Consider the following 17,976-nt stretch of genomic DNA (forward strand, 5'->3'; position numbering starts at 1 on the left):
ACCACTGAACAATGTGCAATAATAACCTCTCACTACCTCAGAAATATTATCATTCTTGTGTAAATTTATATTAGTTTTGCATTTTGTACTGTGATGTTTATCCTGTAGTGTTTCATGTCCACTTTAACAGGCCAGCTTCTTGATTGGCTCTCATTGAAACAACTGAAGTCTGTATGTTTCAACAGTTGTGTGCGGTGACTGTCACAGAAAGGCGAGGACAGACGACGTCCCCTGCTCCATACACACACAAACACACACAAACACCCACTATTTAGAAAGATAAATTAGATCAGATGAAAACACTGTTTGTGCTGCCGATCCGCACTCCTCGTTGACAGAAGAATGACTGTCTTACCATCCATCCATCCATCCATCTATCCATGCATCTTCCTCCGATTATCCGGGGCCGGGTCACGGGGGCAGCAGCCCAAGCAGAGAAGCCCAGGCCTCCCTCTCCCCAGCCACCTCCTCCAGCTTGTCCAGGGGAACACCAAGGCGTTCCCAGGCCAGCCGAGAGATATAATCTCTCCAGCGTGTCCTGGGTCTGCCCCGGGGCCTCCTCCCGGTGGGACATGCCTGGAACACCTCACCCAGGAGGCGTCCAGGGGGCATCCTTGTCAGATGCCTGAACCACCTAAACTGGCTCCTTTCGATGTGGAGGAGCAGCAGCTCAACTCTGAGCCCCTCCCGACTGTCTTACTATTTATATTCCTGCACAGTTGGTGAGGACCACCCACAATTTCACTGTGAACAATGGCAATTAAGGCTTTTTTATTCTTATGTCTGCGATTGTCACACAGGCAGAAAATCAAGCTCTTCTTTTGTGTTTTCACTGATTGTTTTCATCAGCAGCTTTACAAATAACATGAAAGAAGTGAGAAGAGAAAGAACACATTTAAAGAAATCATCTTTTAAACCCATTGCTCCATTTTAAATACTTCAGGTCTGTTTTAAGCTAAATTATAAAATTTTAACAAAAAAAAAATCTGATTTCAGACTCAAACTAGAAACAAATCAAACTCAGAGGATCATTCAGTGTATCAAGGTTTGTCCCAGAGGATTCAGTTTTTGTGACCCCCAAGTCCTCTTGTGACCCTCAGATCCTGTGAGCAGTGAGGGACCCTCGGGAATGCTGACGGCATTTTCCAAAGATCCGATTAGTCATCAGGAAGTGATTTAATACCTGCTGAAATGAAAGGCGGAGACCGGAGAGTAAGTTAACGTCACGTCTTTATTGCGTCACGTAGGAAAATAGATTCACATTAAAGTTCTGGCTTCTGTCCTCATCACGCTTCACTTTCTCTTCACAACAAACAAACACAAGCGAAGCTGCGTCACACTGCCTGCTGAACAGGAGGTTCATCCTCCACCGCTCCCGAAGTAAAGTGCAAAACAAAAAAGCAACAGAAAGGAGAGAGGGCGGAGTTACGGAGAAACAAACATCCAAAAGAGAGACCAGCAGCCACGGGAACACATGCAGAAAACTGATGGCGTTTCTCACGGCAACACCAGGAAGAAGGAAATCTGCACATCAACAAGCTCAACAACCGACAAAGCACGAGGCAGAAGGAAAACAACAGGAAACGTCAACGCCGCTGGTCACAGCTACAGACAAAAACCCGGCCCCCACGGGACCGCCAGGGCTCGCTCCCAACAGTGCCTCGTCATCTCGTCACGTTTCGTCAGTGAAGGTCTCTGACCCGGTGAGGGTCAGTAATAAGCTGTTCACATCTCAGAGGGCTGTGCCTCGCAGGGGAGCCGCTCTACACATGTACAGCACATATAAACAAGACAGGAAGTGACATCAGAAGGCGCCGTGTCGTCAGTCTGGCCCCTTGGAGTTGACGCCCTGCTACCCGGATCCCGATCGTTTAATCTTTGATTATCTGACCCGTTTCTGGTTTAGTTTGTTCGAGCACTGCGGCTCCACAGTGAACACCTCCCACAGACAGCTGCAAACCCAGGCTCCCAGTGCAGGGCCAGACTGGGCCAGAGCTGCTTTTAACTGGGTTATCCTGGACTTCTTCTGCCCTTCAGGGATCATCAAAGATGAAGCAGGTCCACTTATTCAGATGAACCAAAGTTTCTGGGGTTTGTGTCTCAGGCTTCGTCACGCTGCTTCACACCTGGTCGTTTTGTAGAGCAGGTGTGAAGCAGCTCAGGTCCACCTCTTTACCCCTCGACTTTCTCTCCCCCTGATCGGCTCTCTCACAATCACCGATTTATCTGAACGCCTTTGGAAACCGACTCTTAGACTCGCGTTCTGAATCACATGTCAGCTCTGCTCAGTTACTCGCGCTGTTAGTCCCAACTTCAGCCCTTTTTGCATCTTTGTCAGGTTTCCCAGTTTGCCCAGTTTAGCCCAGCAGCTCCTGCACAGGGAACAATCTCTTTGGGTTTCAGTCAGAACTTTTTGACTCCCAAAAGCAACATTTGACTTTAACATCAGGTCTGCAATAAAGTGATGAGGACAGAGTCAACGGTGACTGGCGGCAGAGCGACTCGTTGGTCAACTCAGCAGAAACTTTGCCCACAGAGGGTTTTTTGTTTTTCTTTCTGGAAGCATCTAGGCCTCAGTCCACCTCAAAGGAAGCCTTAAAGCAACAGGGACCAGTTCAGGACCAGCAAGCCTTCTCAGTCCCATTGAGGTCCCAGATCAGCACAAACAGGTCCCCAGAGGTCCGACGTTTCGTCAGAAAACCCTCCAGAGTCAGACGCTCCCGGAGTAACTCAGCATCAGGTCCAAGTCCTACAGCTCTCTGACAAACGTGACGCGATTGGAAGCAGGTGGACTGCTGTAACTACGGTCCAGGTCAGGTGACTCGCCTGCGGCTGCCGTCAGACGCAGTTTATCGTACAAACTTCGTCTGAAGCAAACTGAGGCCTTTAGAGAGACGTCTTTACTTCTACAAACCGTGAAATGTAACTACTCTGTGCGATTACTTCAGCTCTCATAAAACACTCGTATTTTCCTCTTTATTCATACTGTTCAACACTTAAAACTGAAACGGCCATAGTGCGGTCGGCCTCTCGTCAGGTGCAACCACAAAGCAAAACATTACTCATAAATACCTGTGACGTAGTCTCTCAATGCATATAACAACAAACTGGTAACACACACGGACTCTTTACACAGTGCAACGCTGGAGTCAGTCAGGGCCGAGGCGCGGCAGCTAACAGGACGCCGAGACGTGCCAGTCGGCTGAGTTTACACCATGCAGTCATATTTACATGCTGGCGCTTAGTGCAGTGCTGCCGTGTGCACCTTCCCATCATGCAACACGTGTGAATTAACAGTCAGGATTTTCGACGTCCCGTTAACTGACCCGCAGCTCTCATTGTCAGAGGACAGAGGGAAGTGAGGACACACACTTGAACACGCCACATTCACACCTCCAGACGAGAGTACTGACAAACGGGGTTTTTACAAGTCTGAGATCACAGGATGAAGATGGCGAGGACGGCGGCAGTGCCGAGCCTTGCAGGTTTGTAGCACCAATGATGAAGACGACGCCCGCGGGGAGCGAGAAGCTGTCTGACAGAAGTGAAGAACAACAATCGCTCAGCAATGTGACACTTCCAGAGTCCTCCTGAAGGAACTACAGAAGAAGAGCAGGAACCACTTCCTGTTACAAATTTAGGGCACTTCCTGTGGCCGAAACCTTTGTTTTGGGTAATTTATTATTTTATTTATTATTAACATCAGCGTCTCGACGTGGTCGTGTCACACTTCTGATCAGGACAGAGCTGTGGTGGCGCTCGCAGGGAGCTGGTTAGTGCAAAGGGTGCATGGCGTCTAACGGGCTCTAAGTGGGTAAATTCGTCGTACTGCATGTGAGCGTTGGTGGAGGGCGACTTGTGCTTTGCTCCTTGTGCCTGAGCTCAAGCTTCAAACCAGCCGTTCGATCCGTAAGGGCCAGATATCGTGCCGCTGCTGTGCTCTGTAGCAGGGGGGTCTACATCCACGTCGTTAACATGAAAACAACAACGTGGCTGCCGGAGGAGGGGCAATTTTTCACCATAAATAACCTGCTGAAGTAAAAAATCACGTTCAGTAAATCGCCGCCGGGTGGTGAAGGTTTCCAGCACAGTTCACACAAAGTACTTTCTAGTTAAACAAATGTGGTGCTAATTGACAAAGAAGACATGGAGGCAGGTTTGCTGTGAGGTCATCTGGCCCTGACGGAAACAGACACGAGCACTTTAGAGTCTGTGACTGACTATTAATAATTTAAATGTAATCAAAGAAGCTGAACTAATAAATAAAGTCGCATTCAAACGTTTAGATCAAACGGCTTCTTTTTGGGGGGAACTTGTTTTTTTCTCTCAAGCACATTTAAAAAAAATCACAAACCAACACGATAAAAACACAAGGCTGTTCAGAACAGGGGGGCGGAGCCTCTGCTCCCCAAACGGCACCTCCTGGAGGCGACGGCCTACAGGGGAGCAGAGGCTGAGCTCATTACAGAGGTGGTTTCTCAGGTTTAACACACAGAACCTTTACAAGGCTCTGACCCGTAAGTACCAAACCCCGCCTCCTCCTCTGCACATTTAAGGTGAAGCGAAGCAGCAGACCAACAAATGTTCGGAGGAAGTGTGGCCGCGAGATGTGAGTGTTCTGGTTTCATGTATGCCCCTGACTGGCTGTCTGACGCAGCCAATCTGGGATCTCCACCGATGAGGAAGAAGACGTCAGACGGGCGAGGCTTTGTAGCGAGTGAGGTAACAGGGTTAGTGCCCCTCCCTCTGTGAGGATGTGCTGCCCTCTGCTTCCTCTTCCACATTCTTCATCACTGTGGCGGGAGAGGCGGAGCCAGCAGAGGAGGTGGAAGGAGGAGGTGGTGGCGGCAGGCTGACGTGCGGCTGCACCGGCGTCAGCGTGATCTCCACCTCGCCTTGCTCCTCGTGCAGCGTGGGCAGTGGGAGGGGAGGCGCTGGCAGGTGTGCGGTGGGCGGAGTGGTGGCGCTGTTGTTGTTGCTCGGTCTTGGAGCTTTCTGGATGACTTCCACCATCTGGGTGCGCCCTGACGCCGCCAGCTCCCAGCTCTGGTTTCCCGGGCTCTGGAGCAGCAGCAGCGGCTTACTGTGGCGGTCCACCTCTGGAGGGCACTGCACCACCACGCCACGGTGCTCCACTGCACCCAGAACCATGCCGGGCGGTTCCTGGATCACCAGCTCCAGCACGGGCTGTGAGGAGGCCGACGAAGAGGAGGCTTTCTGGATGACGCCACCCGTCACAGAGCTGATGATGGAAGGAGGAGGGGGTGGCGCAGGTGGTAGGGGTGGAGGAGGAAGAGTAGTGGGCGGGGCTGGCAGGGAGTCCTCGGGGCGAGGTTTTCTCGGTCGTCCTCGTTTCCGTTTCACGGGCGTCGTGTTGGTGGGGGTGCTACTACCGATGGCGCTGCCACTGGACACCACCACCTCCAGGGGACGCTTGGCTGCTCCACCTCGAACCTTCTGGACCACAGAGGTGGGGGCTGAGGGGGCATGCTGCTGCTGAGGGGGAGGAGGCGGGGCAACCTTCTCCCTTTCGTAGGACAGACAGCTCTGAGGCAGAATCATCACAGGAATGGGGCCGCCCTGCTGCTGCGGCAGCGTTGCCATCGCGATCACCTTCACCCCGCCACCACTCGTGGCGGTGGTGGCAGTGGGGCCTCCATGTCCAGACACCTCCCCTACACCAGAGGCGTCTTTGGGAGCTAGTGAGGGTGGAGAGGAGCGGACGGTTAGTGTTTTATCTGGGATGGAGCTGCGAGGGAGGATTCTGGGTAACTGCTTGATGAATGCTTCAACCTGCGGACAATGAGAGATGGACGGAGGTCACCGATTGGTCTGACTGAAACAAACAAACATAAACACGCCATCCTGACTGTACCTGTGATTTCTGTGTTTTGCTGAGTCTATGAACACCAGCAGCTTTTGTTCACCTCACTTACCGCAGGACGTAGAGATGAGGAAGAGCTGGAGGGAGGCGAAGCATCCAGGGAGGAAGGTTTTCCAGACGAAGCCGATTTGTCTCCTGGTTGCGATTTCAGCGAGGAAGAGGAGAAAGAGTCTCCGAGATCCTTCTGTGGAAGGAGAGACAGACAGGAAGAAATTAGCAATGTGATGCATGGATCGGTGACATCACTACCTGCTGTGAAATTAACCTTCTGATCAGGAGCGCCATCACCATCAGCTCTGGACGCCAGAGGAGCCTTCTTGATGACTTTGTGGGTTTTAGCTGGACCGCCTGCACAGAAAACAGCGCAGTCAGTGACGTGCTGACAAACACCATCATCATCGTGTTCATCGCCATCACCATCATCATTATTTGAAGGTTTCTCTGTATGTCAGAGAGTGTTGGTGGGGGACTGGACAGGTAAGCTGACAGAGGTGGGAATCACCATACATCCCACGATACGATATTATTGCAATTTTTTAAAATATTTTGCGATATTCAGATTCTGTACATAAAAAGTAAACTTTATCAATATTCATTTTATCTAATATCAAAGTCTCACACTCAGTCTTTCTCTCATTTCAGTCAGTTTTATTGTTGACAAACTGAACGGTTTGTATTACAGTCTAGTCCAACTTAACTGAACGCAACCATCTGGTACAATTATAGCTATTCTGAACTATGCAATTTGTGAAAACTATGCAGCCCCTTCAGCAACTGAAGAATTTGAAAGTAAATTAAAACAAAATATAATTTTACATTAAATAAAAAAGTTTTAAACTTAATTAAAATAAAACATGTCTTAAATGAAAATAAGTAAACTCATGTTTATTGCTGCCAAAAAAAAGTTAAACACATTTGGACAGTGTCAGGATTCTTGCTCAGAAAAAGGATCAACATGCTCTGAAGTCAGAGCACAAAAACCTTTTTTGTAACAAAATATCGATTTCTGCTGTCCCTGTATCGATACATTATTAGCAAACAAAATATCACGATACTACACAGTATCGATTTTTTCCCCCACCCCTATAAGCTGAGGTACTCTGGCAGTAGAGTAAACTTCATTGATGTTTCTGGTGTCGCTCTCCTCCCTGCCTTAGCGGGGGGGGGGGGGGTAACACAGACACACACACACAGACCTGCGAGCGCGGCGGAGGAGACGAGCTCAGCCTGACTACAGCGAGGGTTGACGATGTGCTCCTGGATCAGGTAGCGAGCGATCTCCACCACCGTGTCGAACGAGCGCTTCAGGATCTTTTGCGCCCAGTCACAAATCAGCTCGCACGCCGCCTCTGTCACTTCCTGTTTGTAGGTCTGGACCAACTCGGTGAGCTCCGCCTGGAGACGAAGAGAAACAAACAGTATTCATCACCAACAAATTGCAAATAAATATGACTGGTACTGCAGGACACAGGAGTACTGCACTGTGAGTACCGGGTCATTCTTCAGGTCGAGGTTGGGCAGCAGAGGCATGTTGAGGACCGTCTTCCTCCTGATGCCGCTGTAACAGTACGTTTCAGCGGGTTAAGGAAGGCTAAATGTTACTCCTGGCATTCCTGACCTGAGACTGGGTTCAGGTTTTCTGCACTTTTAATCTGAAAGGATATTTGGACTGTCCTCGGCCTCCGAGCCGTCTCGCTTTGATGTTGGGAAAAATGTCTCTGATGATCTTCCCAAAGTTGGCGGCGCTCAGAGGACGCTGCTGCAGGTTCTCACAGTACCTCCTGCAGGACAGACAGACGCACAGTCAGCAAAGCATCGGAGCGCCATGGCAACCAGATCTATGTCAAACCACCCTTGTTACAGGGTCACTGTGTGTGATTTCTGACTTGTAGGTCTCGTAGACGTCCTGTTTGGGCAGGCAGGTGTCTGAATGCTCCTCCAGGTGACTGCGGATCCAGTTACAGGTGTGAAGCTGGTCGGCCGTGTTAAATGAACTTGAATCGCTGCCGCTGAGAACACAAATTCAAGATTTACAGAGGTTCACCCTTTCTGACAGAAAAACAACGAATCACAAACTAACAGGATAAAAAACAAAGGAGCAAAACGGAGAAGCAACGTCACCTTTTGTCTCCAGAACTCGGTCCAGAGGGCAGCTGCAGGTACAGGTACAACTTGTCATTGTCAGAGAAACGCTGAACATCTTGCTGTTGAAAAAACCCCACAGTGAATGAATCAGACCTGAGGTGAGCACCAAACCAGACTTTAACCTCACATCAAGTTTCTTACCAGGATCTGCTCTACTTTGGTCTGAACGTGTTTCCTATAAGAGGACAGAGGACATGCTGATCAGATCCACCACGAACACCACACAGGGACGTCAGAGCTTCAGAAATTCTAATCCCCATTTTCACACACAAACACTTCCTGCTTCATTGCCCTCACTCAGACTTACGAGATGTTGCTCTTCAGTTTCTGCAGCAGCATGCTGGGCTCAGTGTCACCCTCCCCTGTCTCCAGACCGCCCTGGCCCCGCCGGGAGGCCTCGGCCCGTTGGTGACACTGGTCCTCGGACATCAGGACCAACTAACCAATGCTGTGAAACACCATCTGAGAGAGACACACAGGAAAACGCACACTGTAAGGACAAAAGCAGCAACTGAAGCCAGCTTTGTGGATGCTGTCCAGTCTGGGGCCTGCCGTCTGCCTGCAGCAAGCTCTTTATTCGTTTTTAATCTTTGCAGGGTTTGTCTGCAGTTCTCTTCTCAACGAACTCTGCTGTGTGTATTCCGGCCCACTTGTCAACCGATCGAATTGTGTCATCCACGCTCAACAATGTGCAGTCAGGATCTTAGAAGACTGCACGCGGACCCCCCCCCCCCAATAATGTACATGGACAGACACATTTAAAACCAGCCTGCCCACCTGCAGTTCCTCTGAAGTTCAGCAGAGGGGCCAGCATAGGGTCAGTCCCCACAGACTCCCATAGCTTTCCAGCAGAACTAACCATGTTTAATAAAATATGATGAGACACTAACTGTGTGTTTAAGAAATTATTTGATCAGCTTTGGCCTAAAAATCAACAATTAGTTACTAGGACATCAGGCAGCTGTGGCTCTCAATGCAGTTCACAGTCCTGCTGCAGTCCAGTGTTGGGGTCCAGCGGGCCCTGAGGTATCACTGCTGCCCTGCTTTACTATACAGGCCTGCGGGGTCCAGAAACCCCAGAAACCGCCAAACACTTCCCTACTCGGACCCCTCTGGGGACTCAGGTTTCACGTCCCATCCATGCAGGCCCTCGATGCTGATCCAGCTAGAACGGTTTAATTTTACCGTCCAGGTTAAAAAAATCTGGATGTAAACAGCTGCAATCAACCCACGTTCCGGGTCATAGCTCTGCGGCGGCTGCGCGGCTGGCAGCCCGACCGCGGGCGGTAACGGAGAGACCAACGCCGGCTGTGTTACGGCAATCCCCGGAGCGGGGGAGGAGCAGCACGGAGCCCGCTACCGTTATCAGGAGTCGCCGGTGTGGCCGCAGCGTTTACAGCGCCGGTGGTCATGTGCTGCCATTTACAGCGCGCGCGCGCACATACACACACAAGAGCCCAGCTGAACATATTACTCCGAAGCTAGCGGGCTAATGCCGTCCTCCGCGTTAGCTACCGGAGGCGGCCCAGACTCGGTGGCTGAGTTGTTCTGAACAGATGTTAGAACCGTTTCACGACTGTCACGCGTGCGTGAATCGGCTCCCGGTTAGGATGCCGGTGATGTTCCGGATAACAGACATATACGGGCTACCTGCATGCTAATCATCATAGGGTGGCTCACAAGCTAAGCTAGTAGCTAACTGATAAGCATTAGCTAGTAAGCGCTGAAACAGCCCGTTAAATCGTTTCAGCGCGATCTTTTTCATTTCCAAATAATTCTTGATAATGATACATAAATTCTGTTATTACTGTATGATCCAACAAGCGAAGCCCGCTTCACTATTTATTTTAAAAAAGAAAAAGAAAGTACCTGAGCCAAGATACAGCAAAATTCCCCTTTTCAGATTTTTTTGTGATTGGACGAGTTTGTTATGTCTGCCTGACTACAAACCCAGCGTCTATTCCCATTGGTCAGTTGTCAAAAATCTACCCAGACACCAAAAGCGGGTTTAATCCTATTCGTCGAGTAGAAATGTTTTTAGAACAGGAATTAATTTGATTGGACGCCTTTTCCTGGTCTGCCCAGTTACAAAATAGATGAATTTTTCTGTCGAATTCTGCATAGCAACAGCGAAAGCGAAACCAGCTCACATGTCTGTGAAGGTTCTCAGTCATCCAGGTCATCGTAGTCAAAGGAGCTTGCAAAGAAAAGCGTCTGGACTTCTTTAAGTTACTTGAAGACGTTTCACCTCTCATCCGAGAAGCTTCTTCAGTTCTAAGGTCAAATGGTGGAGAGTCCCAGATATAAACCTAGTGGGAGTATCCCCCCACAGAGGGACAAAAGGACCCCCTGATGATCCTCTAATCGCCTGAGCCAAGGTGTGAAAGCGGGTGTGGGTCCCAATCAGCCAGAGTTTCGGGTGTGTTCATTGTGAAACCTGGCCCCACCTTATCATGCGAATTCCTGAGGTCAGATGGCCCAGGATGTGAGTGGGCGTTAAGGCGTCTGGGAAGGGATCTCAAAACTGGATTATAGATGGCAGAGAGTTGGTGTCGTAAACCCCCGCCTCTGTTCAAAGATGGTCGCTCACAGTGGACATAGATGGCTTCTTTCACTCCTCTTTCAAACCATCTGTCCTCTCTGTCCAAAATGTGAACATTGGCATCCTCGAAAGAGTGTCCTTTATCCTTAAGATGCAGATGGACTGCTGAGTCTTGTCCTGTGGAGGTGGCTCTTCTGTGTTGTGCCATGCGCTTGTGAAGTGGCTGTTTGGTCTCTCCAATGTAGAGGTCTGGGCATTTCTCGCTGCACTGTACAGCAAACACCACATTGTTAAGTCTGTGTTTTGGCGTTTTGTCTTTCGGGTTGGTTGGTTCACCCGAAAGACAAAACGCCAAAACACAGACTTAACAATGTGGTGTATGCTGTACAGTGCAGCGAGAAATGCCCAGACCTCTACATTGGAGAGACCAAACAGCCACTTCACAAGCGCATGGCACAACACAGAAGAGCCACCTCCACAGGACAAGACTCAGCAGTCCATCTGCATCTTAAGGATAAAGGACACTCTTTCGAGGATGCCAATGTTCACATTTTGGACAGAGAGGACAGATGGTTTGAAAGAGGAGTGAAAGAAGCCATCTATGTCCACTGTGAGCGACCATCTTTGAACAGAGGCGGGGGTTTACGACACCAACTCTCTGCCATCTATAATCCAGTTTTGAGATCCCTTCCCAGACGCCTTAACGCCCACTCACATCCTGGGCCATCTGACCTCAGGAATTCGCATGATAAGGTGGGGCCAGGTTTCACAATGAACACACCCGAAACTCTGGCTGATTGGGACCCACACCCGCTTTCACACCTTGGCTCAGGCGATTAGAGGATCATCAGGGGGTCCTTTTGTCCCTCTGTGGGGGGATACTCCCACTAGGTTTATATCTGGGACTCTCCACCATTTGACCTTAGAACTGAAGAAGCTTCTCGGATGAGAGGTGAAACGTCTTCAAGTAACTTAAAGAAGTCCAGACGCTTTTCTTTGCAAGCTCCTTAAACCAGCTCACACAAAACGTAAAATTGACATGCATGTAGAAATGTTAGGAAGAAGCAGGGAGCTCAGGTTCTCCAGTCTGAAATGATCATTTAATATTAATAAACTGAATTCTCATTAACCACATAAAGGATATGGTTAAATATTATCTCAAATTTCTTAGGGTAAAAAATCTGTTTTTTTGCCTACAAACCCCAAGAATTTTATTGTGGATAAAAGATTAATTAAAAAAAAAAAAAAAAACACATTAGAATAAAGTCAACCATTCAAATGCCATGCTATGGTAAAACTATGTTGAACAGCTGATGCAAATCAGTGATTCTACTTTTACTGAGGACATATTTAGCTGTTTAATCTTCAAGAAATCAAGGAAAACAGCTCTCTTTATTTTGTCACATGAATTTTCCATCATACAAAAGAGAAAGTACACAGAGTAAACAGGAGCAGACAGGAAGAGAAAGGTTTGTTAGTGATGCTGAAACCCCTGCCTCTCGTCTTCATTCAAACGCGCTGCAGAGAAACAAGAACACAAACATTAGTCACATCCACAGATTGCAAATAAAGCTTTGTTCACGCTGCTTACACATGACTGCTCACCCAACCATCCAGGCTGTCATGTTGTAAAGTTTGCAGACGACACAGCTATGGTTGGTTGCTTCACAAACGATGAGACCGGCTACAGGAAGGAGGTGGAACACTTGGAGGACTGGTGCAGGAAAAACAATCTCTGCTTAAATGACAAGAAGACGAAGGAGAAGATTGTGGACTTGAGGAGGGGAAGACACACACACACACACCCCTGCACGTTGGAGGATCTGCAGTCTAAGTAGTACCCAGCTACAAGTACCTGGGTACGTACCTAGATAGCAACCTTACCTGGAAAAACACTTCCAGCCTGATCAGGAAGGCTCACCAGAAGCTCTACTTCCTGAGGCAGATGAGATGTGTGGGAATGGAGAGCTCAGTCCTCATCTCCTTTTACAGATGTGTGGTGGAGAGTGTTCTGTGCTCTGGCATCAACGTGTGGCACAGAAACTGCACTGAGGCAGAGAGGAAAGCTCTACACAGGGTGGTGAAGGAGGCAGTCTCCCAACCATCACAGACATATACACCTCCAGATGCAAGACGAGGGCCACCTGTATAGTGAAGGACCCCACTCACCCAGCACACTCACTTCTTGTCCCGCTCCCCTCAGGCTGAGGAGCATTAAATGCAAAACCACCAGACTGAGAAACAGCCCGTTAAATCGTTTCAGCGCTATCTTTCTCATTTCCAAATAATTCTTGATAATGATACATAAACCCAGCGTCTATTCCCATTGGTCAGTTCTCCAAAGCGGGTTTAATCCTATTCGTTGAGTAGAAACGTTTTTAGAACAGAAATTAATTTGATTGGACGCCTTTTCCTGGTTTGCCCAGTTACAAAACAGACAAATTTTTCTGTCAAATTCTGCATAGCAGCAGCAAAAGCGAAACCAACTCAAACAAAACAAAGTTGACATGCATGTAGAAATGTTAGGAAGAAGCAGGGAGCTCAGGTTCTCCAGTCTGAGCATTTTATAATAACTGAATTCTCATTAACCACATAAAGGATGTGGTTAAAATATTTACACGATCTCAAATTTCTTAGAGTAAATAATGCTTTTTCCCTACAAACTCCGAGAATTTTAATGTGGATAAAAGACTAATTCCAAAAAGTAAAAAAACAAAACCCCCATCAACCTCCTAGAACCTGGCGTCCACATATGTGAACATCACATTTTGGGTTATTTAGACCAAAATACTCAATTTTGCTCTACATATCCACTTACAAGGACATTATACTGCTTGTGTTCTATCAAAATTTTAAACAAATATCCTCATATGTGGCTCTCATTTTTCTTAGAAACAAAAATTAGGTTGAAAAAAAATCTGGTAATTCTTTGTATTTACATTCATCAGGTCCCAATTAGCCCAAATTTCAAAGAGAAATTAAAAATGCTGCTGTGGAAGAGTTCGGGTCTTAGGAGGTTAAAATAAATTAAACTCTTTAAACCAACACGCAGTGGTAAAAATGTGTGGAACAGTTGATATAAATCAGTGATTCTACTTTTAGTGAGGACAAATTTAACTGTTTCATCTGAAGATAATCTTCAATAATCTGCAGATGACAAATAAACCAAGGAAAACAGCTCTCTTTATTTCTTACATTTATTTTCCATCATACAAAAGAGAAAGTACAGAGTAAACTGGAGCAAACAGGAGGAGAAGGGTTTGTTAGTGATGCTGAGACCGCTGCCACTTCTCTTCATTCAAACCCGCTGCAGAGAAACATGAAGAAAAATGTCAGTCACATCTACAGATTGTAAATAAAGCTTTGTTTGTATCTGATCAACATTTTCATTACAGTGAAGTCAGGTGTTCTGCTTGGTTATGCTATCGACATATCAGTGGTGGTTACTCTCAGAAACAGTTTTTAAACTTGGAGGAAAAATCCCTAACTCTTCCTCGTCTTCTGACCTTTGACCCTACCTGACCATGTGGGCTATGTCCCAGTTGGTTTCAGAAGACAGGGGTCCGAGGATCTCCACGCCCTCTTCGGTGACGATAGCGATCTCGTGCTGAAATGAAACAGAAATAAAATTGTTACTTTCTCTGGATGGCGTCCAGTACACCTGAGTGTGCGCGGCGGTGCGACTTACTCTGTTGTAGGAGCGAGCATCTCTGTAGTACAACACCTTGAGGCACCGCTCCACCAGTTCCCGTGCCTCCTGTTTGGTGATCTCCACCTTGTTCTCCACCACCTCCCTCATCAGAGGCTGCACACAGATTCAACACAGCTTTATTGGCACATGTCCAAACTCAGCACAAACACTCCATCACTGGTCTCCGCGGTAACGCTTTAATGCCTCAACTGTTAGTCAGCTGTATGACCACACCTTAAAAACCTTTAGACATGATTAATCTTCTACAGCCAGCAGAGCGTTACAGCTGAAACTCACCTGAGCCAAGTATGCACCAAAGCCTGTAGCCACTGTGGGAGCCTCATAAGCCACGCCCAGTTTATCCACGTAACCTAGGAAACTGGAGAGAAGGAAGGCGGCAACCTGGTGAGAGAAGAGCTACTTCCCATTTCAGGTTCACCTCTAACAGGTAAAGATGCTGAAATGCATCCTGGGAGTTATATACTTCTTTTTTTTTTTTTTAAATAAACCGCCGTATCCATGAGCACCAAAAACATAAAACATTAAAGAAACAAAACTGACCTAGAACTAAAAAACAGGCGGTAACAAATACGAATGCAGCTTGACTGGTCTGCCCCCAACCACCCCCCACCCAAGTCCTTTTTCATGAAGTAGGCGGAAGTCTCACCTCTCCCCGTTGTAGAAGCCGCCGATGACTACGGTATTCCACAGTGGGTTCATGCGGCTGCGGCGGTTGTACATGACGCGGGTGAGCCACGAGTGCACGGCCTTTGGGCTGTAGCTGTGCCCGTCACCTAGCAACTCCTCATCGATACTGATGGAAAACGACACCAGTGAGATGGGAAGGGGGATGTACAAGTGTGTGTATGTGAGTGTGCACATACATGTGTGTGTGCGCGCGCTTACACCATCTGCTCGATGACCTGTTTCAGGTGTTGGTAGTCGGCGTAGTCGCCCGAGGCTCCCAGGATGGTGCTGTTGTTCACCTGTGGAGGAAACACCAATATTAAAGTTGCTGAAACAAGCAGTCGGCCAACTGACCTCTGCTGGTGGTGGCATCACCTTCATGAGGCGGGAGATGTTCCTGAAGCGAGCCAGAGAGCCATACGAGCCCAGCATGTCTGCGGCGATCACCACCCCGCCAGTGAATTTCACGCCAAGTACCGACGTTCCTGTAACCATCGGGTTCCTGTGGAAGGAGGACGGGGCACGGTTACTTTAAACAAGTCCAATGGTGGTGTAATTAGCCTGTGCGATGGAACATGTGAAAACCCAGAGGGCAGAGAGCATGTCCTACTGAGAGGACATCTCAGCTGGCCCTGGAATGCCTCGATGTTCCCCCAGATAAGCTGGGGCCATTGCCCGTGGCTCGACTTCAACTAAGCCGAAGAAAATACCTAGATGCTTTACTGTCTCGATATTTTAGATGTAGAACTTTTATTGAAGTGGTTGTCATGAATTTTCGAACAGTGTGCATCGCTACTAATGCACGGCACAACACACAAACAACACGCATGTTTCTTCGTTGTCTGGACTGTGTGTGTGTATAGATATATATATTCTAACACACATGCATTGTGAACTTATATATATATTTCACAATGCACGATGAAAGGTGTCACACAGCATGATTCTGCCTTTGTCCAGTTAATGGTCGTCAATTTTAACTTGCTATCGAAGTGATTCTTACTTTTAGACTAGCCTAATCTTTTTCCTCTTTTACTCAGCTAAGAAACTAGTTGCCAGGAACACGCCTACATGTAACAGAAAATAACCATGCTACCCACAATCCTCTGCTTAAACGTCTGATTGGTGGAGGGCACAGTTACCTTGGAAGTGATAATACACAAACAGTATGATCTGAACAGAAAGGACTCGGCTAAAGGAGGTCAGAGGTCATTCTCATGGGAGCAGTAGTTCATTCGCCTATAGCCACTCTGATTGGTTAGTTTCTAAAGCATCACTCTGTTGATAAACAGAGTAAATTGCGCCCTGTGGATAACGTGTCTGCTCTCAGTCACCCACCCGTTACCATGGTGACGTAAGCAGACGCACCCTCAGGATGCTGGAAGCTCTGCATGGACAAGCCTGGCTGTATTTCCCGTAAACCTCCACACTGCAGTGACAGATCACTGACGTCTATCCTCGAGTATTGCTGCCTGGGTCACAATTTTAACCCTGTTAACTCTGAGTGCACGTCCCAAGATGGCGCTAGTGCCAGCAAACAGCAGTAAAGCTGCTCGAGGAACGGGTCCACCGAACTCAACTAAACCTGTTGTTGAAACACCGCACGAGAGCTCAGGCGGACTCAGGTGTGACCCGTGGGTCTCCCGTCGGCGCTGACGTTACTCAGCGGAAAGGACGGAGAATACCCAGCGTTTAAATCAGTGTAACCCGGCAGTTAGCTTAGCATTAGCTAGCCTCCTCCATGATGATGCAGCACTCAAACCGAAACCCCGAAACCGGGACCGGCCCCGGAGCAGGACCGCGGCTCACTTACAGTGTGTGTCGGACCGGTCCACAAGCTGTGCCCGGCCCGCTACTGCTGCTCCCGGGGAAGGAGTAAAAGTGTCCCGGCTTCGGACCGTCCTCCCACAGACTCAACTTCACTCCACCAGACTCCATGTTAGATACTGCCGGAAGTGACGACAACGCCCCTTCTTTTAGGCGATTAGCCGGTTTGATGTCACAGGATGGCGTTTTACCGCCGCCTACTGACGGGAGGAAACAATACAGCGCGTCAGTAGTGAACCTGAACTAAAGTCTTAAAATATTCTAAAACCATAAATTCTAACTGGAATAATTTCTTAAAATTATAATAAAAGAAAAAACAATTAAAAAAACAGCCGTTTACTGGTGTTTCCTGTGTTGCTGCCTCATTCTGATTGTGCTGTTGCTGATTTACCTTTAATTTGAAGATAATGAAAAAGAATATCTTTAGCTTATCTCTGCTCTGATTTAATAACACACAGTGGCAGAGATAAATACTTCAACATCTGTCTTTTCCCAAGTCTGAAAAAATGTGAAGTAGATTCAGATTCTAAATGTGAAAAGGAAAATAATTGTGGACGCAGCCAGCTTTTGAGATGAAATTCAGAATAATTTAGAAATACTAAACTGCAACAAATACAGACTCAAGAGAATGCTATTTCTGAAGCGCAAAACCTTACTGAGTATAGGAGACGGTGACGAGCCAAGGTTCCAGAGAGGGAGGTTTGCCAGGTTGGTAAGCTGAAGGAGGTGAGATATCTGACCTTTTTTAAAAACTGTAAACATACAAACACGAACATACACGCCGGAAAGGAAGGAACAAGAGGTCATGGGATGATTATTAACAAAATCAAGTACAATAGTTACTTTTGCAGTAAAAGCTAGAAGCAAAATTGTATGATCCAACTGTACAATCTCACCTAGTCTGCTTCAAGAGCCAAACAATAACACCATTTCTCCCACATTTTCTTCCTGGGTCCTTTGGAGCCTTATAGCATATGTCATTTGCTCTAATGTATGTAACTGTTTCATAACAAAAATAAATAAAATGCCTGTTAAGGGGCATTTCTGAAGCCAGCACTTTGTGATGGCTTTTTTGTTGGCTGCTGACATAACTTTCAGAAGGTATTTATCTGTACTGTTCAAGTGATCTGAAACAAGTTTTACCATGTTGTGGAAAGAGAATGACCAGTAGGACAAGCGAGAAAATGCCCTGAGCGGTGC

The 17,976-nt window shown here is 47.7% G+C and overlaps 2 protein-coding genes across 3 annotated transcripts; both read right to left on the reverse strand.

The window, feature by feature from the left end:
* Positions 1-1,212: 1,212 nt before the first annotated feature.
* Positions 1,213-10,006, reverse strand: rfx5 (regulatory factor X, 5). 2 transcript variants are annotated; one of them, XM_084918763.1, is made up of 11 exons: positions 9,899-10,006; positions 8,337-8,491; positions 8,171-8,204; positions 8,006-8,088; positions 7,771-7,893; positions 7,549-7,665; positions 7,376-7,454; positions 7,081-7,279; positions 6,150-6,232; positions 5,937-6,068; positions 1,213-5,793 (listed from the first exon to the last, which is right to left on the reverse strand). In XM_084918763.1, the coding sequence occupies exons 2-11, from the start codon at positions 8,456-8,458 to the stop codon at positions 4,732-4,734; spliced, it is 2,034 nt and encodes a 677-aa protein (XP_084774889.1). In that variant the 5' UTR covers positions 8,459-8,491; positions 9,899-10,006; the 3' UTR covers positions 1,213-4,731. The 2 variants fall into 2 exon arrangements, with proteins under 2 accessions (XP_084774889.1, XP_084774890.1); XM_084918764.1 differs by lacking the exon at positions 9,899-10,006 and adding an exon at positions 8,807-9,882.
* A 3,730-nt stretch (positions 10,007-13,736) lies between these two features.
* psmb4 (proteasome 20S subunit beta 4) lies at positions 13,737-16,920 on the reverse strand. The gene is made up of 8 exons (XM_084918783.1): positions 16,763-16,920; positions 15,325-15,451; positions 15,169-15,248; positions 14,930-15,076; positions 14,560-14,641; positions 14,260-14,376; positions 14,090-14,178; positions 13,737-13,878 (listed from the first exon to the last, which is right to left on the reverse strand). The coding sequence occupies exons 1-8, from the start codon at positions 16,885-16,887 to the stop codon at positions 13,866-13,868; spliced, it is 780 nt and encodes a 259-aa protein (XP_084774909.1). The 5' UTR covers positions 16,888-16,920; the 3' UTR covers positions 13,737-13,865.
* Between the last annotated feature and the right edge of the window lie 1,056 nt (positions 16,921-17,976).

This window comes from Perissodus microlepis, chromosome 22 (genome assembly GCF_051167445.1).
Source record: "Perissodus microlepis isolate ML-2025 ecotype Zambia chromosome 22, ASM5116744v1, whole genome shotgun sequence".
Taxonomy (NCBI): Eukaryota; Metazoa; Chordata; class Actinopteri; order Cichliformes; family Cichlidae; genus Perissodus; species Perissodus microlepis.